General features: G+C 40.6%; 2 protein-coding genes across 3 annotated transcripts in view; one reads left to right on the plus strand and one right to left on the minus strand.

Moving 5' to 3' along the window:
* Positions 1-443: 443 nt before the first annotated feature.
* Positions 444-22,430, minus strand: oat (ornithine aminotransferase). 2 transcript variants are annotated; one of them, XM_062055343.1, is made up of 10 exons: positions 22,328-22,430; positions 17,859-18,094; positions 14,005-14,229; positions 13,843-13,938; positions 13,641-13,768; positions 10,703-10,825; positions 7,325-7,453; positions 7,127-7,240; positions 2,329-2,473; positions 444-1,230 (listed from the first exon to the last, which is right to left on the minus strand). In XM_062055343.1, the coding sequence occupies exons 2-10, from the start codon at positions 18,070-18,072 to the stop codon at positions 1,070-1,072; spliced, it is 1,335 nt and encodes a 444-aa protein (XP_061911327.1). In that variant the 5' UTR covers positions 18,073-18,094; positions 22,328-22,430; the 3' UTR covers positions 444-1,069. The 2 variants fall into 2 exon arrangements, with proteins under 2 accessions (XP_061911327.1, XP_061911326.1); XM_062055342.1 differs by lacking the exon at positions 22,328-22,430 and adding an exon at positions 21,784-21,939.
* The window catches only part of lhpp (phospholysine phosphohistidine inorganic pyrophosphate phosphatase), a 60,528-nt gene continuing 59,158 nt past the window's right edge, over positions 22,049-23,418 (plus strand). The window contains exons 1-2 of the mRNA XM_062055345.1: positions 22,049-22,213; positions 22,312-22,499. Of these exons, the coding sequence (XP_061911329.1) occupies positions 22,083-22,213; positions 22,312-22,499 (319 nt within the window). The 5' untranslated portion in view covers positions 22,049-22,082. The remainder of the gene's footprint in view (positions 22,214-22,311; positions 22,500-23,418) is intronic.

The following is a 23,418-nucleotide window of genomic DNA, read 5'->3' on the forward strand; positions in this document are numbered from 1 at the left end:
TCAGGAAACAGAGTGGACCGACACCAGCAGATGACATGGCACCCCAAACCATCACTGATGGTGGAAACGAAAGCAAATTTTGCATTTCCTTTGGAAATGGAGGTCCCAGAGTCTGGAGGAAGACAGGAGAGGCACAGGATCCACGTTGCCTGAAGTCTAGTGTAAAGTTTCCACCATCAGTGATGGTTTGGGGTGCCATGTCATCTGCTGGTGTCGGTCCACTCTGTTTCCTGAGATCCAGGAAATTTCTGCCGGGAGGTTATCGGGAGAGGCGCTGAATACCAGGAGTCTCCCGGTAAAAACGGGAGGGTTGGCAAGTATGATTTACGTGGACCCCGACTTAAACAAGTTGAAAAACGTATTCGGGTGTTACCATTTAGTGGTCAATTGTACGGAATATGTACTGTACTGTGCAATCTACTAATAAAAGTTTCAACCAATCAATCAATGCAATAATTTATTGAAAAAAAAATTAAGATTTAGGGTTCTTTTGTAACAAACCATTAGTCTCAAAAAGACAACAGGTACAACACCAAGCCTGTCTCCTTCAATAGTGTGCGAGTGTCCGCAAAATTTTGACCAGTACACTATAAATATGATATATTCATTGGACACTTTCATCGAATCGTCCTTTTCGAGAAAAAGGAAGTAACCACTGTTAGCCAAACATTTATCGCTGCACAGTGACCTCTGCTGCCGCCACTTGGCATTACAGAATGCTCAATTGAGGCGTTCCAGGATCACTAGCAAATATCGGTGCAACAACGAGGGAAGCTTATGCACTTTTTGTTCATTCATAAGCGTCTGTTGCTAGGATGCTTCATTGGTGAAAGCATTTTTAAAGAATTGACTTGCACTGGCAGGCATACATTCAATACAGCCCTGCGGTAAAGTACCATTGCTTCACTTTTTAAGAGAAGCCTCAGTAATGTACGAGTATTTGGTAACAGTGGTCAAAACAAGCCGATTGAGGTCAACCTGGCCTCAGTAAAGTACGAGTGTTTGGTAATAGTGGTCAAAACAAGATGCCAATCTGATGCCGTGTGGGTGAGTTGAACCGTTTGGTACTTTAGAGTGACACGACGGTCCTGTGGATGATGTCCACACACTCCCTCAGCTGTTGCTCGTTGATGGTGAGGGGCGGGGCCAGGCGGATGATGTCGCCGTGGGTCGGCTTTGCCAGGAGCCCGTTGTCACGGAAGCGCAGGCACACCTTCCATGCGTCGTAGTCTGGGCGGGAGGGAGGTCAGGTCAGTAAATAGAACACACTGCAAAAACTGAAATCTAACTAAGATGAAATATCTCAAATAAGGGTGATATTTGCTTATTTTCTGTCTGATAAAATAATTCTTCTCACTAAGCAGATTTTATGTTAGTGTTTTGGTCCTAAATGATCTCAGTAAGATATTACAGCTTGTTGTTGAGATTTGAGAATATCAACTGTTGCAAAGCTGTGTCATCAACACTCACAAGTAGAAAACTACTTTTTTAAAGTAATAATTTCTTATTTGAAGCATGAAAAAAAAAATCATGACTTTGACACAATTTTGTCTCATAATTAAAACAGAAGAAAGCCAAATGGACTTTGCTGTTTTATTTTCAATGAAACAATAGAACATACTGTACTCATATAGTAGTAGAGTTGGCACAGTACAGCAAACTGACAGTTAATATTTAAACATTTAACATGTGACATTTCTAACAATTTTGAGCAGAAATAGTTCATGCACATTCAGATGAATTCTTCAAAATTACAATTAAAAAATGTTTGACCAGGGGCCAGGCTGTATATATGCGCACTAATTGACTGAAAGAGCCCGCACTTGGCGCGATGATGTCATGTTATCGATGGAAAAATGCATTTTTAGACCGTATGATTTGCCTGAGCGGCTAGGAGACCCCGAGAGTAACAAGCGCTTGCCGTGTTGCCTTTCCATTAAGAACAATAAATTAGTTTTTAGTATAAGTTTGCTGGTTTCAAGAAATGTAATGCAAAGCGCATATCATTATGTCAGGATAATGGCACTAGCATTTACTTAAATTAAGAACATTTTCAACATATTTGGCAAAAATGTCTCTTTTTTTGTTTCTACCAAGAAAAGTGCACTTGTTATTAGTGAGAATATACTTATTTTAAGGTATTTTTGGGTTCATTGAGGTTAGCTAATTTTACTTGTTTTGGAAAGTCTTGACAAGCCAAATTTCCTTGTTCTATTGGCAGATAATTTTGCTTAGTTCAAGTAAAATACCTCTCATTTTTGTTTGTTTTTTCTTGTTTTTGAACACTGACTTTTTGCAGTGCACTTGCAAGGTAGAAATGCCACGCACCTTTGGTCTCCTTGATGACAATGGCGTTGAGAAGGCCTTTGCCTCGCACCATGGTCACGACGTCTGATGGAAGCTTCCTCAGCTCATTGCGCAGCAACTTTCCCATCTTCTCCGCGTTCTCTGCCAGCTTCTCCTCCTCCATCACCTGCAAACACCAACAGTTTAAAAACGAGCATATCACAGAGCCTTTGCATTAAAAACAAGCTTGCAGTGTGGGTATGTCGACCAGTAGAGGGCACCGGCTGTACAGGAAATCAAAACAGGAAGTAAGTGTTCAAATTAACGTCAATAAGTCTATGAAAATACAGCGGACCTCTGTATACGGACCCATCCTAGCACAAACTTTTCAATCTACGAGCCACAGACCGAATGTTTGTGCCGCCCTCTTTGTCAGGTCGCTCTTGAAAGCGAGATTTTGATCTCAATGAGTCTTTACCTGGTTAAATAAAGGAAATTGATAGATTGATTGATTGAATAAAAATACGCTTTAGCTAGGGTAGTCCCGATACCGGTATCAAAAGGTATTTCGATACTTTTATAAATAAAAGGGCACCAAAAAAAATGGCATTATTGGCTTTATCTTAGGGTACATTAAACATGTTTCTTATTGCAAATTTGTCCTTAAATAAAATAGTGAACATACGAGTCAACTTTTGTTTTATTAGTAAGTAAGCAAACAAAGGCTCCTAATTTAGCTGCTGACATATGCAGTAACATATTGTGTCATTTATCATTCTATTATTTTGTCAAAATTATTAAGGACAAGTGGTAGAAAATGAATTATTAATCTACTTGTTCATTTACTGTTAATATCTGCTTACTTTCTCTTTTAAATATGTTCTACCTACACTTCTGTTAAAATGTAATAATCACTTACTCTATGTTGTTTGATGCCTAACATTAGTTTTGGATGATACCACAGATTTGGGTATCGATCCGATACCAAGTCATTACAGGATCATACATTGCTCGTATTCAAAGTCCTCATGTGTCCAGGGACGTATTAATAGAATATACATTTAAAAAAAAACAAAAGATGTGATGCTAAAAAATATAGATGTAATCATAGTAGTATCGACTAAATACGCTCCTGTACTTGGTATCATTAAGCGGATGTCAGGTGTAGATCCACCCATGGCATTTGTTTACTTTGTGATTCCAGTGAGCTGATTGATTGATTGAGACTTTTATTAGTAGGTTGCACAGTGAAGTACATATTCCGTACAATTGACCCCTAAATGGTAACACCCGAATAAGTTTTTCAACTTGTTTAAGTCGGGGTCCACTTAAATTGATTCATGATACAGATATATACTATCATATATACTATCATCATACAAGATAATCACATTGAATTATTTACATTATTTACAATCAGGGGTGTGGAGAGGGGGGTAGGATATGGACATCAAGTAGTGGACATAGACAGAGAGAGACACACAGAGAGAGAGACAGAGACAGAGACAGAGAGAGAGACAGAGAGAGAGAGAGAGAGACAGAGAGAGAGACAGAGAGAGAGACAGAGAGAGAGACAGAGAGAGAGAGAGAGAGATCAGAAGGCATAAGAAAAAGTATCTGCATTTGATTGTTTACATTTGATTATTAGCAATCCGGGGAGGGTGTTAGTTTAGGGTTGTAGCTGCCTGGAGGTGAACTTTTATTGCGGTTTTGAAGGAGGATAGAGATGCCCTTTCTTTTATACCTGTTGGAAGCGCATTCTACATTGATGTGGCATAGAAAGAGAATGAGTTAAGACCTTTGTTAGTTCGGAATCTGGGTTTAACGTGGTTAGTGGAGCTCCCCCTGGTGTTGTGGTTATGGCGGTCATTTACGTTAAGGAAGTAGTTTGACATGTACTTCGGTATCAGGGAGGTGTAGCGGATTTTATAGACTAGGCTCAGTGCAAGTTGTTTAACTCTGTCCTCCACCTTGAGCCGGCCCACTTAAGAGAAGTGGGTAGGAGTGAGGTGTGATCTGGGGTGGAGGTCTAGAAGTAACCTGACTAGCTTGTTCTGAGATGTTTGGAGTTTAGATTTGAGGGTTTTGGAGGTGCTAGGGTACCAGGAGGTGCATGCGTAATCGAAAAAGGGTTGAACGAGAGTTCCCGCCAGAATCCTCAAGGTGCTTTTGTTGACCAGAGAGGAAATTCTGTAGAGAAATCTCGTTCGTTGGTTAACCGTTTTGATTACCTTGGTTGCCATTTTATCACAGGAAAGGTTAGCCTCTAGAATGGAACCTAGGTAGGTGACCTCATCTTTCCTGGTGATAACAATGTCACCTACTTTTATGGTTTATTTATCTTCTGCCAGAAATACCAGAATCATTAGTCAAAAAAAACAGACAGAGGTTTGTGCACTTAAATATTAAATCCAAACTCTCTGTGGTGTGTCACCTATTAGCATACTATATTTATATTGTTGAGGCCTGTTGGTCAGTTAGCCAACAACTTAGAGCTAGATATTTAGCTTATAGTGTCTGCAAGCACATTCATTTCTTTTGTCCTCAGCTTTCTGCTTCAGTATTACAGTACTGAATGAAATAGGTTCATAATATGTTCATGGGCGTTCCCGTTCATTTACCAGGGTTTCCCACACATTTATTTATTTGTGGCGGCCCGCCACGAAAGAATTACGTCCGCCACAAATAAAAATAAAAAATAAAAAAATAAATTAAAAAAAATATATATATATTTTTTTTTGTCCTCTCCAGCTTCTTAGACAAATCATATAGTTGATGTAGATGCCCATATCGGCTGTTCAGATTTACTTTACAAAAGAGAAGTGTAGGATACTTCTCTTGTTGCCTTATTTGTATTTGACTTTATTAAATGTATTTATATTAGAAACACAACATGTGTATATAACAAAGGGTGCAAAGTCTGCAGGCAGTAGAAAACACATGGTTAAGTGTAGGGAGTAAAACTGATGGCAGTCTAAAGTTCAAGATTTTTGGAGCTCTTTGTTCAGTGGATCAGATGTTTGATGAAGCTCTGTGTCTATCTACCACCACTACTGTTTTCTGTTTATTTGTTACTGACTGTGGCAGGACACCTCTGCCTCTGTTTCACTTTATGTTGCTGGTAAATAATATGGTTGTAGTAGTAGGCTAAAGTTAAATTATTTAGTATGCACTAATTAAAGGGGCAGAGCTTTGAGACATTTTAGCTTTTATATTTTATAAGATATATTTTTTGTAAGAACCACAATTAATACATATATTTCAGTGAATAACTTATTGTTTAAATCTGTATATAAATATGTACATAAAGTGTTGTAATTATATTGTAAAATGGATGGATGGACGTTTAAAACAAAACTGTTATTAATTAGTAAGTATACATTTTTTGAGCCTTTTTAGAGAAAATCAAATCATTGTAGTAAATTATGCAAATTACTCGATGATGTCATGGTGACCACGCCCCCACCGCCACAGGTATCTTGGCAGTTTATGGGAAACACTGATTTACATTTTGAGTTCGCCAGCTTGGAGGCTAATTCGCGTGTTGGCTAGTTTGCTCTTGTAGCGAGCCATGATACTTTTACTTTTGACGAAAATGTATTTTAGTTTTAGTCTAATTTTAGTCATCTAAATTGATTTAATTTCAGCCAAAAAATATTAAACGTCATTTTAGTCAGCTAAAATGAAAACTTAGTCTACTAAAATATAAAGTATAAAAGATAAGACCGCTTGGCCCTTTTGGGGTTTCAGGGGGTTGGAGCCTTTCATTTGTTAATAAACGTCCGCCTCAAATAAATGAATAAATAAATCCAATTCCTTTTTATGCTGCGCATGTGATTAAGTTGTCATGCCTTTAGATTTACCATTATATAAATGATTCCTTGATGCAGAGACAATCAATTGTTATAGGGTATAATTATCTTTAACTTACAGTTGTGTAGATGTCACAATCGATGAGTCGCCTATTGATGCCATCATACATCGTTAAAAATAAAAATATGTCCTCTTCACTTTCTCCCAGATGTACGTATATTACGACGTGGAACATGTTAAATCCATACATTTTGGTTTTGACGGCGAGAAATAAAACATCCTCATCTCACAAGGAGAATCATCTGATTGGCTCTCCTTTGTAACTAAATAAATGATAAATAAATGCGAACATGTCCCGCCCACCAATCTACAAAACGAAAATAAATATGATCGGATTTCGTTTGAGATTTTTGTCAATGAAAATGTCAGTAAATTGTGTTGTGTTTTTGTCAACGTTTTGTTTTGATTAGTTATCTCATTTTTGTCAGGGGAAAATAGATTGTTGACGATGGGTAACCAAGATGAAAATTATTAGTCAATTAAATTCCCACTGTCTTTGTCAAGGCTGGAACCCATTATTCATGTTCACATTGTTTCCTATGGAGAAATTTGCTTCAACATACAAACTTTTCTATTTACGAACCTAGTTCAAGAACCAACTAAGTTAGTAAATCAAGATTTGGCTGTATGATTCCTTACCAAATAATTGACAAAAAGGAAACGTGTCTGTCTGTCCAAATGAACTAAGGATGTCGCCACAAAACAGGAAGTGGTTCTCAAAAGGAGACACCCTCCCAATTTCCCTGGGACTTGGTACTCCGAAAATTGCACCTAATAGTCTTTAAATCCTTCTAAAAAGATGCTAACACGGCCATCATTATAGTAAACTGTAGTTCAATAGTGTTACCATAAATTGTAAATGAAGGGTACGCTCACATATGATTATTTCCTAAGCCATTTTTTTGTGTTTTTCCGGATATTGCACAAAGTTGGTGCTGTGTGAGTCAACGTGGGGATCAATACTGACCTGGAGGGCGGCGATGGCCACTCGACACGCGATGGGGTTACCTCCGTACGTGGACCCGTGCTCCCCGGGCTTGATGGTCAGCATGATCTCATCGTCACACAACACGGCAGACACCTGACACGCAGAGAAGTTGCACAACCGCCAAAATCAATCAACAACAACATGAAAAAATGAAGACACACGGCAGCATTAGCTTACGGGGTAAACTCCTCCCGAAAGAGCCTTTCCCAAGATGACCACATCTGGACGCACTTGCTCGTGGTCCACAGCCAGACGCCGCCCAGTGCGGGCCAGGCCTGTCTGGACCTCGTCAGCAATCCACAGCACCTGATGACAGTTTTTACATATTTAAAATACGCAAATGTACCATGTGATTCCCTCCTCTCCATACAGCATGCGTGTTTGCTTTGATACATTTAGTACAATAAAGACACTACAAGCCACCCAATGAAAGTTTACTGTGAGCTAACATAACACATAAGCTTTGTGTTAAGGGTGACAAATTAAGTGTAATTGCTAATAATGGATGACATTGTCTAATTTGCATAATTGGATGCCCCGGGAGACAAGTGAGCAACAAATGTGAAAAGCAAAACAAATGTTTAGATACACAAATGAACACTGTTGTGTGTTGTTAATGTCAGAAGCAAGATGGAGTGGGGGGGGGGGAGGACAACAGCACTTGTTGTTTGCTGAGAAAAGCGGTCCGAATACTCGCCATTCCCCCTTGTTTTAGCCCTTTGCGCGTTTTACGTCAATCCTGTGGTGTCCAAATTCTCCATCATGTAACGGGGAGGGGCCAAGTGTGAGAGCCGTACAGCGCTCTAAATGAAGAGAGTTCGGGCACCTCCCTAGGATATCGAAGGTGAGGAGAAATTTCCAACATTGCACTATGCCTGCTAAAAACGATGGCAGAAAACAAAGAGAAACCTACAAAATGTAAGGAATATGCTTAATTCTTGATTTTTCATAATGACACTCATGGGTTTGTTCAGGTGTTCATCCGTTGCTATTCCACGTACATATTTTATATTTCACGTAATGTGTTTTATATAAACAGCACGGCCACATAAGCCACGTTTTCAATGGTTTGTTAATTATGTTTTCACCGCTTCTTACAACAACAAGCCATCACTGCGATTGAGTAACGCCTTCCTTGTTTTCTGCCTCATCAGTAATGATACACGTTTGTGAAAAGTATGTACTAGAGATGTCCGATAATGGCTTTTTTGCCGATATTGTCCAACTCTTAATTACCGATGCCGATATCAACCGATACAGATATATACAGCCGTGGAATTAACACATTATTATGCCTAATTTTGTTGTGATGCATTAAACAATGTGACAAGGTTTTCCAAAATAAATCAACTCAAGTTATGGAAAAAAATGCCAACATGGCACTGCCATATTTATTATTGAAGTGACAAAGTGCATTTTTTTTTTCAACATGCCTCAAAACAGCAGCTTGGAATTTGGGACATGCTCTCCCTGAGAGAGCATGAGGAGGTTGAGGTGGGCTGGGTTCGGGGGGTAGCGGAGGGTGTATATTGTAGCGTCCCGGAAGAGAGTGCTGCAAGGGGTTCTGGGTATTTCTTCTGTTGTGTTTATGTTGTGTTACGGTGCGGATGTTCTCCCGAAATGTGTTTGTCATTGTTGTTTGGTGTGGGTTCACAGTGTGGCGCATATTTGTAACAGTGTTAAAGTTGTTTATACGTCTACCCTCAGTGTGACCTGTATGGCTGTTGACCAAAGCCGTAGATATTATGTGATGGGGCCGGCACGCAAAGGCAGTGCCTTTAAGGTTTATTGGCGCTCTGTACTTCTCCCTACGTCCGTGTACCACTCCGTACAGCGGCGTTTTAAAATGGCATAAATTTTACTTTTTGAAACTGATACCGATAATTTCCGATATCACATTTTAACGCATTTATCGGCAGTCCGATATTATCGGACATCTCTAGTACGTACGTTACATTCAACGTTTGCCATCGGTGTGTCTCTGGAAACACACGAGAGACCAATGTGCAGCGGCGTAACAAACAAATGCCTTTTTTGCCCCCTCAAAGAGTACACACGCTTTAGAAAAGACAACAAAAAGAACCCAAGCAAAACGGGACATCCCGTGCGACGTCATCTTCAAAGTAAACAAAGATTTGTCGCTTCTGCTTTGTGCCACCGCCTGCAAACGGCGAGCGACATCCGAAAATTCCTAGGGACGTATTTTTAACACTTTGACATTGGACTAGATTCTAAAGCCAAGGTGGAGGGTTAAGAAGGAGGAGGTATGTTGATGGGCTCATATTGCCGGTCCGGTGTTGTAATCATATTTTTTACCTCCCAATTTTTGTTACTTTGCGAAACTTCTCCTTATCGGGTAGCGAGGCTCTTCTTCTGTGCTTCGTGTGTGTGTGTAAAGCTGGTGGTTTTACTCCTCGCCCACCGAGACAAAGATTGTGAGTGACTAAAAAAAAAAAAATAGACTGCTCACTGCGTTCATTTAATTCTACAATTAAATAAATGCACTCAGGTGCTGAAAGCGATGCACAGAGTGAGACCTCTTTCTCCGTGTTTGAAGCGAGAGACAAAGACACGCGAAGCGCAACAGTTCTACTTGGCAAACATGTCTGTCACTCAAATGCCAATGACTGGAGGGGGAAAAAAACAACCTCAGCCTCTTGCGATTACATTATCGCACTAAAACCTCTATGTCGATTAATCGTGCAGCCTTAGGCTCTGTTGTCCTGTGTGGTTTTTTATTTTATTTGTATTTTTTTTATTTTTTTAAATAAATTTTGATGTCTATTTTACTGTTTTAATTGGTTTTACCCTTTAAAATCGTTTTTAATCATATTTATTTTTTATATTGTCTCTGTATTGGTTTTCTATTCATTTATTCTTTGCTTTTATTCAGTCATTTGTGTAGCATAATGTCGTTTTTAATATTGTTTTTAACATGGCTGTGCAGCACTTTGGAAACATTCTTGTTGTGTAAATGTGTTATATAAATAAAGTGGATTGGATTGGATTGGATTAGTGCCTATTTAATAATAATTTTGAAATAAAACTTGGTTAAAAGATTTCAGTGTGTGTATAAGTATTTTTTAAGCACATTCAGCAATTCTGTGATAATGACAGCCGTTATCATTTTGGTCACAATAACCGCGATATGAAATTTTACATTCCTACACAGATCCCTTCTGCTGTGTCCTCTTATTCTCTGGCAGACCAGGTGCGTACACGGTGTGTCGAGAAGTGGAGCTACGATGCCATCTGCTGTGTAGAGTTGGAAAAACAAGCTACATTCACAGACAGTCCCATTATAATGTGTTTGAGTATGAACAGGTAGCACCTGCTTTATTACCACAAATAAATGAAGGTTTTTAAAAAAAAAAAACTGGAAAAACTTTAACTCAATCTTAACACATGTACGGTAGTTTATTTTTATTTTTAGTTCCCTGTGCGCCTTTAAGACCCCCTTATACAGATTTTTTAAAATTAAGTAAGGAATGTTGATGTGCGTTTTTAATATTACCTTTTTGAATACCCACATAAAATACAAATAAAATCACTCACATTGTGTCGAGTACAAAGCTCTCTGACTTTGGTCAGGTAGCCCTCGTCGGGCACCACTACCCCAGCCTCGCCCTGAATGGGCTCCACCATGAAGGCTGCGACGTGTGGGTCCTGAAGGGCTTGCTGCATCAGAGAGAAACAAAGTCAAGCTAAGGCCATGTCCACACGAACACAGAGAGTTTCAAAAACACATATTTGGGGTTAAAACAATCTCCATCCACACAAGTGTAGTTTCAAAAACTGTCTATGTCTACACACAAACGCATACATACACCTGCTGTCATGCACATTTTGTCCAATCAGAAGCCTGAAAAAAGCAGCAATAGCTGCCTTGGTGTAATTAAGACCTCCTATAATGTTTATTTTGATCGACTTTAGATGTACAATGACATGTACATTATCTTTAAAACCAGCCTGAACCCTCACAGAGCCCTGGGAACATTATTAAAGAGCGAATTCACGCCTGTGCTGCTGAAACCCAACACTCCTAGAATTATAACATGTTCAGCAACATGGTGATGTATTACATTATTTCTAAAATCAGCCACACTAACAAGCCAAGGAAACCCTTTTGCATGTTTAAGTGCCTATATAAAGCACACGGACGTGCGTGTCCCGCTGCAAAACTGTCATGGAATTACAAAGCATTTAATCATGGATATAGTGATATGGTACATGTGTAATGAACCGTATATTGTCTTTAACATCAGTACACACTACGAGGAGGCTACATTGTTTTTTTGTTTTTTTAAGTTGCTTGGTCGCTTTTTACTGCTCCATCTACGAAAACGGAAGCAAGACACACAAGTTAACTTCATGACGTTAAACAAGGACTAAAAACTAGAGATGTCCGATAATAGCTTTTTTGCCGATATCTGATATGCCGATATTGTCCAACTCTTATTTACCGATTCCGATATAAACTGATACCGATATATACAGTCGTGGAATTAACACATTATCATGCCTAATTTTGTTGTGATGCCTCGCTGGATGCATTAAACCAGGGGTAGGGAACCTGTGGCTCTTGAGCCAGATGTGGCTCTTTTGATGACTGCATCTGGCTCTAAGATAAATCTTAGCTGACATTGCTTAACACGATAATTAATGAATAATTTCGCTAGTAATCAGTGTTAAAAATAACGTTCAAAATATAAAACATTCTCATGCATTCTAATCCATCCATCCGTTTTCTAGTGCACCTGCTCAAGAAGTCGCATTAATGGTAAGAAGTATTTTTTTAAATTATTGGTTAGCTTCAGAATAACAATGTTAATGAAAAGAAAGAAGAGATTTATTATACTCTAAAAATGTTGGCCTTACTTAAAAATGCATGCATTTAGATGTATTCAATGTTAAAAAATATTATATGGCTCTCACGGAATTACATTTTAAAATATTTGGCTTTCATGGCTCTCTCAGCCAAAAAGGTTCCCGACCCCTGCATTAAACAATGTAACAAGGTTTTCCAAAATAAATCAACTCAAGTTATGGAAAAAAAAATGCCACCATGGCACTGCCATATTTATTATTGAAGTCACAAAGTGCTTTTTTTTTTTAACATGCCTCAAAACAGCAGCTCGGAATTTGGGACATGCTCTCCCTGGGAGAGCAAGAGGAGGTTGGGGGGGTTGAGGTGGGGGGTGGGTGGTAGCGGGGGGTGTATATTGTTACGTTCCGGAAGAGTTAGTGCTGCAAGGGGTTCTGGGTATTTGTTCTGTTGTGTTTATGTTGTGTTACGATGCGGATGTTCTCCCGAAATGTGTTTGTCCTTCTTGTTTGGTGTGGGTTAGTTAAAGAGTGTGGCGCATATTTGGAACAATGTTAAAGTTGTTTATACGGTCACCCTCAGTGTGACCTGTATGGCTGTTGACCAAGTATGCATTGCATTCACTAGTGTGTGTGAAAAGCTGTAGATATTATGTGACTGGGCCGGCACACAAAGGCAGTGCCTTTAAGGTTTATTGGCGCTCTGTACTTCTCCCTACGTCCATGTACACAGCGGCGTTTTAAAAAGTCATAAATTGTACTTTTTGAAACCGATCCCGATAATTTCCGATATTACATCTTAAAGCATTTCTCGGCCGATAAAATCGGCAGTCCGATATTATCGGACATCCCTTCTAAAAACATAAGATAATATTGCACCTTTCTTATGACAGAGCAAAAAGTCTTGCTTGTCAAAGTTGTCCTACCAGCTGGAGGTTAGACAGCGATCATATCCAAAACAGCTGACTGTCATTAGCGCCGGCGGGAATGTCGCAAAGCCTGTTTTGAAGCGTCTTTTTTATTAACAATGAGTGAAAAGAGCAGCATGTTTACGTTCAAAGATACAGTAATTCTTCTTAAAGTGTGTTTAAAGCCACCAAGGCAGTGTTGTCGAGCTTGGAAATGACAGCGCACAACAGTGACGTCATCACAAGTCTCCGTTTCTGCCGTGTACACGCCGCATACGCTGAGCGGAGCGTTTTGGAACTCTACACTTTGGCCAGCTTTTGTATATGTCTGCGTTTTTAAAAGACAAAAGTATGCTTCTGCGTGTGAACGAGAGGCCTAAACGCAGAGTTAAGTATGCGTTTATTAAGTATCTGTGTTCGTGTGGACATGGCCAAAGATAAAACGGTCAATAGGGTCCCGTTTACATGCTTTGTTAGTTTGTGGTCAGCAGGTTTGAGGAGATCATGTATTGTGAAACGAGCACTGTTCAAGATTTTAAAATACACAAAAAGGACAGCCTGTCTTTGAATTTAGAGTACGAGTAAACATTGGCTCTGTCTAGTGCGACTATCACCCATTACCATATTCATTTCTGCAGATTAGACTTTACTCTTAGGTGCATAAGCATGCCTCTTGGTTACAGTCGTTCCGACAATTTTGTAGTCACTTATACAACAGGCTCATGGTTATGCAAGTTGTCATGCTGTAAAAACAAAAGCACCTCCAGTGCTGGAATGTCATTGAACGGAACCAGCTCAAAGCCTGGCATTAAGGGGCCAAACCCTTCGTAGCAAGTGGGGTCGGTGGAGCTTGAGATGGCTGCCAATGTACGACCCCAAAAGTTCCCATCTGGTACAAAAAAATAACACAAAACAGTTAGTGTTTCACAGCCAATAAAGCAAACCACTGGTAAAGCTTCTCACCTGCAAAGACGATCTTGGCTTTGTTTTGTGGCACACCCTTCACGTTGTAAGCCCATTTACGAGCCAGCTTACAGGCCGTCTCGCCACCTTCCACGCCTACAAAAAAAAACACCGGTGACAATGGCAAAGATATGATTTGAGCGAGGGCTGCTTGTTCCTTACCGGTGTTCATGGGTAGGACCTTGTCGTAACCAAACATGTTGGTGACGAACTCCTCGTACTCCCCCAGGATGTCGTTGTAAAAGGCTCTGGAGGTCAGGGTGAGCTTAGAGGCCTGGGCGTTGAGGGCGGCGATGATCTTGGGGTGGCAGTGGCCCTGGTTGACGGCACTGTAGGCGCTGAGGAAGTCAAAGTAGCGGCTGCCTTCCACGTCCCACACAAAGACGCCTAAGGATAGGTGGATGAGTGTACTCGATTAGACTCGATTTTCTGTTACGATGTTTTGGTTAAAAACTGTAAAAAGAACAAGATGAGTGATGGTTGCTGATGTCATCATGATATTTCTAATTAAATAGGCTAATACAAATGATAAAAAAACATTATACATATATTTAAAGGACAAATACTTGTGTCTTTAATCATTCATAACAACATTACAGTTTTTCATTATGTCTTTTTGGTCTATTTTTCCATTTTTCAAGAGCTATGTTCCACAAACAGCCCCTTGGCTTTGAACATTGTTGGCTTACATATTTCACCAGGAAGGCAAAGTGTTGCCAAACAACAGGAGGCAATAATTCATCCAGCCCCACTGTAGCAAGGATCTAAAATGTTCAGGGGTCATAATTTGGAATTTTACATGAAATATTACAGCAAATTATGCAAAATAAGTGTGTTTTTTGGTTTTATTTTCATTTTTTGTGTGTACACCCTCCATTAGGGTATTGTCTAAAAGCCAAAATTATGATTAAAATAACTAAAAATAATACATAGTAGAAAGTAGGGCTGCGCGATATATCGAATATACTCCATATATCGTGGGTTTGTCTCTGTGCGATGTAGAAAATGACCATTTTGTGATATTCGAGTATACGTTCTCACTAGGGCTGCAACTAACGATTAATTTGATAATCGATTAATCTGTCGATTATTACGTCGATTAATCGATTAATAATCGGATAAAAGAGACAAACATTTCTATCCTTTCCAGTTTTTTATTGAAAAAAAACAGCATACTGGCACCATACTTATTTTGATTATTGTTTCTCAGCTGTTTGTACATGTTGCAGTTTATAAATAAAGGTTTATTTAAAAAATAAAAAAATATTTTTTTTTTTTTTTTAAAGCCTCTGCACATGCGCATAGCATAGATCCAACGAATCAATGACTAAATTAATCGGCAACTATTTTTATAATCGATTTTAATCGATTAGTTGTTGCAGCCCTAGTTCTCACACAGTTGCTTTCAGCTGCGGGCATTACACTACAGGCTTTTCTCACTCTTTCTTGTCTCACCTTCTCACAGAGACATAAAACAAGGGCACCTTGTCACATACTGACGCGCGTGCAACGTCATACACCCTCGCGGAGCAGAGAGGTTCGGCATGGGTAAAGTTAGCTGCGGCAGGTGGTGCAAGCGGAGCAGTGCGAGTGGTAATAGGAGAGAGAGAAAGATGCGAATATGGTCACAAATGGAGTAATAATTCATTCATAAGAAAAACAGCATGGGGTCCATCGTCTGGCGGTGGTTTGGCTTCAAGCGGGAAGATGTTGAACAGACAACAGTAATATGTAAAGTATGCGGCAAAAACGTTGCTACAAAAAGTAGCGGCACTACTAATTTGTAGCATCATTTGAAAAGTCACCCGCTAGAGAATAACATCTCGGCCGGTGCCACACCCAACAAAATGCCGAAGCAACCAGCACTGGCCCAATTGAGCCTGGCATCTTCCATTTCCAGAACAGGGAAAGCCTTATCCCTGCAGCTATAGCCGCCCTTAACAGCAGGCCCGGCTGACCTGTCTGACAAGCCTGTAAATGTGTTGGTCAGGTATGATGTCTTTTTGTTATTTTTGTTTCGTGATGTGTAATGTCTATTGTTTAAATGTACGGCAGTGAAAATGTATTTCCCCAACGGGGACCAATAAATCTAAAACCGTATGAAAAAAATAGTCAAAAACAGGAGATAATGTCCGCAGGAACCTACCACATAGCGAAAGACATGTTGATTTTACAGTTTTTAAAAAATATATATATTGTGTGACATCATGCACAAAAGTGCACTTTATTTGTTTTAAAATATTGTAGTGGCGTTCTGTACAAAAAGTGCACTTTATTTTAGTGTTGTTTTGATATGTCATCTTAGTGACATCATGCACAAAAGTACACTCATAGCTTGTTTTAAAATGTCTGACAATCTTGCACTTTCTGTTTTGAAATGACATGAATGTTTGTGCCACTGCTTAGTAAGTGTTTAATAAATACAGTTTTGCTAAAGAGGCTTAGTTGTGATTTCCTTCTCTGCATGAAAGTTTAAAATTAGCATATATTAATGCAGTACGACCAAGAATGTTTTCATGTAGACACATAACCATCATACTGCTGTGATTATATGCATCAAGTGTTAATTCAAGGCTACGGCAAAATATCCAGATATATATCGTGTATCGTGACATGGCCTAAAAATATTGAGATATTAATAAAAGGCCATATTGCCTAGTCCTAGTAGAAAGCAAAGGTACATTTTTGTTGTTACTTTTTTTTCTCCTGCTTTTAAACATGCTAAAATGTTTCTTGTAAGATTTCTGGACAGCACAAGTAACAATTTCTAAGTTTAAAAAAAAAAAAAGGTAGGGTTTACCAGTTTTCTGGAAGCGCCAAGTGTGCACAAGCGCCAAGGGTCTAGTGCAAGGGTTCCCAAACTACAGCCCGTAGGCCGGATATGCCCCCTCTGCATCCAAAAAAGTCCCAAGTTAAAAAAAAACAACTTGTTTTTTTCCCCCCAGAATAATTTTTAAAAATCTGTCCTTTCTAATACATTTTCTACCGCCCCTAGTCGCTCAGGCAAATCATATTGTCTAAAAATGATAACGTGACATCACGCCACTGTGTCGGGCGAGCGTGTGGCAAGTGCGCGCTCTTTCAGTCCATTAGTGCAGTGGTTCTCAACCTTTTTTCAGTGATGTACCCCCTGTGAACATTCTTTTAATTCAAGTACTCCCTAATCAGAGCAAAGCATTTTTGGTTGAAAAAAAGAGATAAGTAAAATACAGCACTATGTCATCAGTTTCTGATTTATTAAATTGTATAACAGTGCAAAATATTGCTCATTTGTTGTGGTCTTTCTTGAACTATTTGGAAAAAAAGATAATAATAACTAAAAACTTGTTGAAAAATAAACAAGTGATTCAATTATAAATAAAGATTTCTACACATAGAAGTAATCATCAACTTAAAGTGCCCTCTTTGGGGATTGTAGTAGAGATCCATCTGGATTCATGAACTTAATTCTAAACATTTCTTCACAAAAAAAGAAATCTTTAACATCAATATTTATGGAACATGTCCACAAAAAATCTAGCTGTCAACACTGATTATTGTATTGTTGCATTTCTTTTCACAGTTCTTTTTGACAGACATTTTTTAAAAATCTTACATACCACTTGGCATACCTTCAAGTAACCCCAGGGGTACGCGTACCTCCATTTGAGAACTACTGCATTAATGCACAAGGACACACACACACACACACATATATACAGCCCGGGCAAAAATTTTTTTAAACCAATGTGGCCCCCCCGAGTCAAAAAGTTTGTGTGAGAGGGTCCTAACCTTAAACCTACTCAGTGGCCTTGTGGTTAGAGTGTCCGCCCTGAGATCGGTAGGTCTTGAGTTCAAACCCCGGCCGAGTCATACCAAAATTATTCCCGGGCGCGGCCACTGCTGCTGCTGCTCACTGCTCCCCTCACCGCCCCTCCCAAGGGGGTGATCAAGGGTGACGGGTCAAATGCAGAGAATAATTTCGCCACACCTAGTAAGTGTGTGACAATCATTGGTACTTTAACTTTAATACGAACCTTCGCCCCTCTCCAGGGCCACGGGCAGGGGATGGTAGTTGTGCGCCCCGTACTTCTCCTCGCGGGCGTAGATCTCCTCGGCTGCAAGCGGCTGTTCCGACTTCTTCGCGGCGGTGGCGGAAGCGGAACGCGACCCGCCTGAGTGGACGTCGCGGCGGAGCACCGGAGCGGCGCTTCGCAAGCCGCGACCCAGCTGGCGAACCACTGAATTCATTCTGGTGTGGCGGCGGTGGTGTCTGAGGGGGACAAAAACACAATAATTGTCAGTTAACATACCAAGGGTTTTTACACTTTCTACTATGTACTCCGTCAGTCTTGCTAACCAAACAGTGCAACGTGATGAACACACAGCAGAGCTCGCTTAGGTATGCTGCTGAACTAGGCATTTCTTTCACACAGGACACAAAAGAGGATTTGAACTTCACTGGACGGGAGCACAGTTTAGCTCTGAATTATGAAGGCTTGCAAGGCACACAGTATCATGTCGACATGTTGGGCAACTCTAAAAAAGCAGGGGTGTCAAACTCATTTTAGCTCAGGGGCCGCCTGGAGGACAATCTATTCCCAAATGGGCCGGAATGGTAAAATCATGGCATGATAACTTAAAAATAAAGGCAACTTCAGGTTGTTTTCTTTGTAGAGATGTCCGATAATATTGGACTGCCGATATTATCGGCCGATAAATGCTTTAAAATGTAATATCGGAAATTATCGGTATCGGTTTCAAAAAGTTAAATTTATGACTTTTTAGAACGCCGCTGTACGGAGTGGTACACGGACGTAGGGAGAAGTACAGAGCGCCAATAAACCTTAAAAGGCCCTGCCTTTTCGTGCCGGCCCAGTCACATAATATCTGCGGTTTTTCACACACACACACACACACACACACACAAGTGAATGCAAGCCATACTTGGTCAACAGCCATACAGGTCACACTGAGGGTGACCGTATAAACAACAACTTTAACACTGTTACAAATATATTCGCCACACGGTGAACCCACACCAAACAAGAATGACAAACACATTTCGGGAGAACATCCGCACCGTAACACAACATAAACACAACAGAACAAAAACCCAGAACCCCTTGCAGCACTAACTCTTCCGAGACGCTACAATATACACCCCCCGCTACACCCCAATCCCGCCCACCTCAACCTCCTCATGCTCTCTCAGGGAGAGCTTGTCCCAAATTCCAAGCTGCTGTTTTGAGGCATGTTAAAAAAAATAATGCACTTTGTGACTTCAATAATAAATATGGCAGTGCCATGTTGGCATTTTTTTTTTTCCATAACTTGAGTTGATTTATTTTGGAAAACCTTGTTACATTGTTTAATGCATCCAGCGGGGCATCACAACAAAATTAGGCATAGTAATGTGTTAATTCCACAACTGTATATATCGGTATCGGTTGATATCGGAATCGGTAATTAAGAGTTGGACAATATCGGAATATCGGATATCGGCAAAAAAGCCATTATCGGACATCTCTATGTCGTTGTTTTACTTTGGCCAAAAATAGAACAAGCACATTCTGAAAACGTACATATCACAAATAATCCTCTGGACAAAACAGTTCAAATTTGTTGAAAATTCGGAGAAAAATCCGTGCAGTTTCAAAAACTAAATGAGCTTAGACTTCGTCTCAGTGTATTTACAAAGCCAGGATTAAACTTTAAGTCACAGTCTTTCCGGGATTGAAGAAAAACCCAACATGTAAACTCTACTAGGTATCAAATACCTCTTTTGTCATGTCCCCGTATCAATCCAGTGCTAACTCAAGAAACCGTAAGAAACAGAGGTAAAAACTATTTATCCAGAGACATTTTGGGGCAACAAGGGTGCCAAATAACGACATGTTCGAAGCAGAAGACATAAAAGGGCAGGTTTTAAGTTTATTTTCTTGCTTAGCCCCGGTATAAACCGTTTGCTTGCCTAACAGAATTGCTATTGTGGCATCCAGTGGACACATTTAGAACTGCGGTTTCTTTCGTTCAAATTTTTAAAAAAAAGCTGCTCATTTTTATACTTGGCAAACTCATCACGCGGGCCGGATAAAACCTGGTTCGCGGGCCTGACCCGGCCTGCGGGCCGTACGTTTGACACCCCTGCTCTAAAGAGATTCATCCTCCAACCATCCATTTTCTACCGCTTGTCCCATTTGGGGTCATGGGGGGTGCTGGAGCCTATCTCAGCTGCATTCGGGCGGAAGGCGGCGTACACCCTGGACAAGTCGCCACCTCATCACAGGGCCAGCACAGATAGACAGACAAACATTCACGCTCACATTCATCCTATCCAACCTATGTACTCGTTGAGTGGATAAACAAACAGAAAATTGTTTGGACAGCGGATGACTCGGCCCTGCTGGTATCCGACAAGGACAAGTCACAGGTGGAGAAAATCCTCAGTGCTGAACTCTGTAGAATTTGCACCTGGCTCGCTGACAACAAGCTATCCATACACTTGGGTAAAACGGAAACCATCCTATTTGGGTCCCACATCAACCTTAAGAAAGTCAATGACTGCACTATAAAAGTGGGTGACATTGTTATCACCAGGAAAGATGAGGTCACCTACCTAGGTTCCATTCTAGAGGCTAATCTGTCCTGTGACAAAATGGCAACCAAGGTAATCAAAAAGGTCAACCAACGAACAAGATTTCTCTATAGAATCTCCTCTCTGGTCAACAAAAGCACCATGAAGATTCTAGCGGGAACTTTCGTTCAACCCTTTTTCGATTACGCATGCACCTCCTGGTACCCTAGCACCTCCAAAACCCTCAAATCTAGACTCCAAACATCCCAGAACAAGCTAGTTACATTACTTCTAGACCTCCACCCCAGATCACACCTCACTCCAACCCACTTCTCCAAAGTGGGCTGGCTCAGGGTGGAGGACAGAGTTAAACAACTTGCACTGAGCCTAGTCTATAAAATCCGCAACACCTCCCTGATACCGAAGTACATGTCAAACTACTTCCTTAACGTAAATGACCGCCATAACCACAACACCAGAGGGAGCCCCACTAACCACGTTAAACCCAGATTCCGATCTATCAAAGGTCTTAACTCATTCTCTTTCTATGCCACATCAATGTGGAATGCGCTCCCACCAGGTGTAAAAGAAAGGGCATCTCTATCCTCCTTCAAACCCGCACTAAAACAACACCTCCAGGCAACTACAACCCTAAACTAACACCCTCCCTTCCACATCATACCTCTTCGGATTGTAAATAATCAAATGTAGACACTTTTTCTTATACTTTCTGATCTCTCTCTCTGTGTCCACTACCTGCTGTACATATCCTACCAAGTCAGTCCTACACTGTTCCAATGTCCATTTCTCTGATGATGCAATTGTTGATGACTGAAGTGTTGATACCAACCAATCCTGAACCCCCCCTCCATATCCCACACCCCGGATTGTAAATAATGTAAATTATTCATTGTATATACTCTGATGATTATCTTGTGTGATGACTGTATTATGAAAATAGTATATATCTGTATCATGAATCAATTTAAGTGGACCCCGACTTAAACAAGTTGAAAAACGTATTCGGGTGTTACCATTTAGTGGTCAATTGTACGGAATATGTACTTCACTGTGCAATCTACTAATAAAAGTTTCAATCAATCAATCAATCAATCAAAGCGTTCAACCTGCCCCTTAAAGATGATAGGCTGTCAAGGTGCTGCCTCCAGCACACACCCTCCATGTTACACCGTGGAAACGCTATTATAAGACCCATGTTATATAACGTAAGCTACTAAAAATCTAACATTAGCACTAGCATCACATGACATATTAGCCAGCTAGCTAGCTAACTTACTCAGCTAGCTAGCTTGATATTTAGCTGTCAGTATTTTTTTTAAGCTTCGAAGAATAACGGAAATAAATAAACGCAAATACATTAGTACCAGAAAGTGGAAGGAATATAGTTGTCAAGTGTCCGCAGGCTGCGTTCGTCCGACGTCTGAAGGCTTCGATTCCGAACTGGCCCTGCTGTGGCGTCGCTTCAGACGGAAATATACTGCGCGCCAGTGACGTCACGACACGCCCCCTATGCTGCAATATTTGCCTTGAATGCCATCACGCGCATGCGCTTTGAGGAGTCCCATCACAGCGCGTCAGTGACGTCACGACACGCTCTCCTACGCTGCAATCTTTTGCCTTGAATCCTCCCCCCCCACGCGCATGCGCTTTGAGGCGTCCCATCATGGCGGACAGTGTCTGGTCGAACTATGCCAGGAGTTCAAAAGGTGTCATTTTGGACATGTGTGGAGTTTTGTACGACAGCGGGGAGGGCGACGGCGTGGCTATTCCCGGCTCTGTCGAAGCCGTGAAGAAGTAAGTGTCTAACGGCACTTAAAACACAGATTTTAATGGATATATATATATATATACACACACGATTACGACCGAGAATGTGCTTTTATTTTGTGAAGGCTCAAAGCTTCCGACCTGAAGCTGCGGTTCTGCACCAATGAAACTCAGGCTTCCAGGGAGAAGTTTGTCGCCAAATTGCAAAGATTGGGCTTTGACATTTCCGTGGCGGAAGTCTTCTCTCCCGCGCCGGCAGCAGTGGCTGTGCTGAGGAAAAGAGGGCTGCGGCCCCACCTGCTGGTTTACGACGGTACTGCACCTCTAGTGATTTTTGCATCTGTTTACACCTCAAGTATAAATACATTTTGGTATGAATGCTAAGCGAGCCAGGCATTTTGTTAAATATGTATGTCTCTTTGAAAAACTTGAAGAGCGTAGCACTTACAAATCATCCAATCGTTGCTATGTTATCCCGATAAATGCTTTAAAATGTGATATCGGAAATTATCGGTATCGGTTTCAAAAAGTACGGAGTGGTACACGGACGTAGGGAGAAGTACAGAGCGCCAATTAACCTTAAAGGCACTGCCTTTGCATGCCGGCCCAATCACATAATATCTACGGCTGTGGTTCTTAGCCTGGGTTCGATCAAACCCTAGGGGTTCGGTGAGTCGGCCTCAGGGGTTCGGCAGAGCCTCCGCCGCGGAGGTCAAGACACGCCCGACTCATCATGTAAATAAAAACTTCTCCCTGTTGGCGTATTATGGATACCCCCAAACAATGTTCCCTCTAATTTTCCATATGTGTGAGCAAATGCAAAAACTCCTTGAGCATTCAGTGGAGCACATGTGAGCGACGTCAGACCTGCAGCACACCTGTCCCAAACCTGACTAAATAACAAGTTCAGTGTTTTATTATTGTAATCAAATGACAGCAGTCATTTCCATGAGATTATTTTGTAATACAAGTGTTTTGGCCCACTTACAATGACTATAACATATGGTTTTTCATGAGCTGTGTACTAGTATTATATGTCTGGGTGAGTGGTCCTACTTTGGAAATAATGTGTACACATTCAGATATCGCATTTAGTTCGCACTAAAACATTCACATGTTGCACAATGAGATGTAAACATGGGATCATGTGTACATTCCTGTAACTTTCTGTTTGTAAAATATATATTTATTAGTATTTATTTAATATAATAGCATCATTTTATGATTATGGT

Source organism: Entelurus aequoreus, linkage group LG08 (assembly GCF_033978785.1).
Source record: "Entelurus aequoreus isolate RoL-2023_Sb linkage group LG08, RoL_Eaeq_v1.1, whole genome shotgun sequence".
NCBI lineage: Eukaryota > Metazoa > Chordata > Actinopteri > Syngnathiformes > Syngnathidae > Entelurus > Entelurus aequoreus.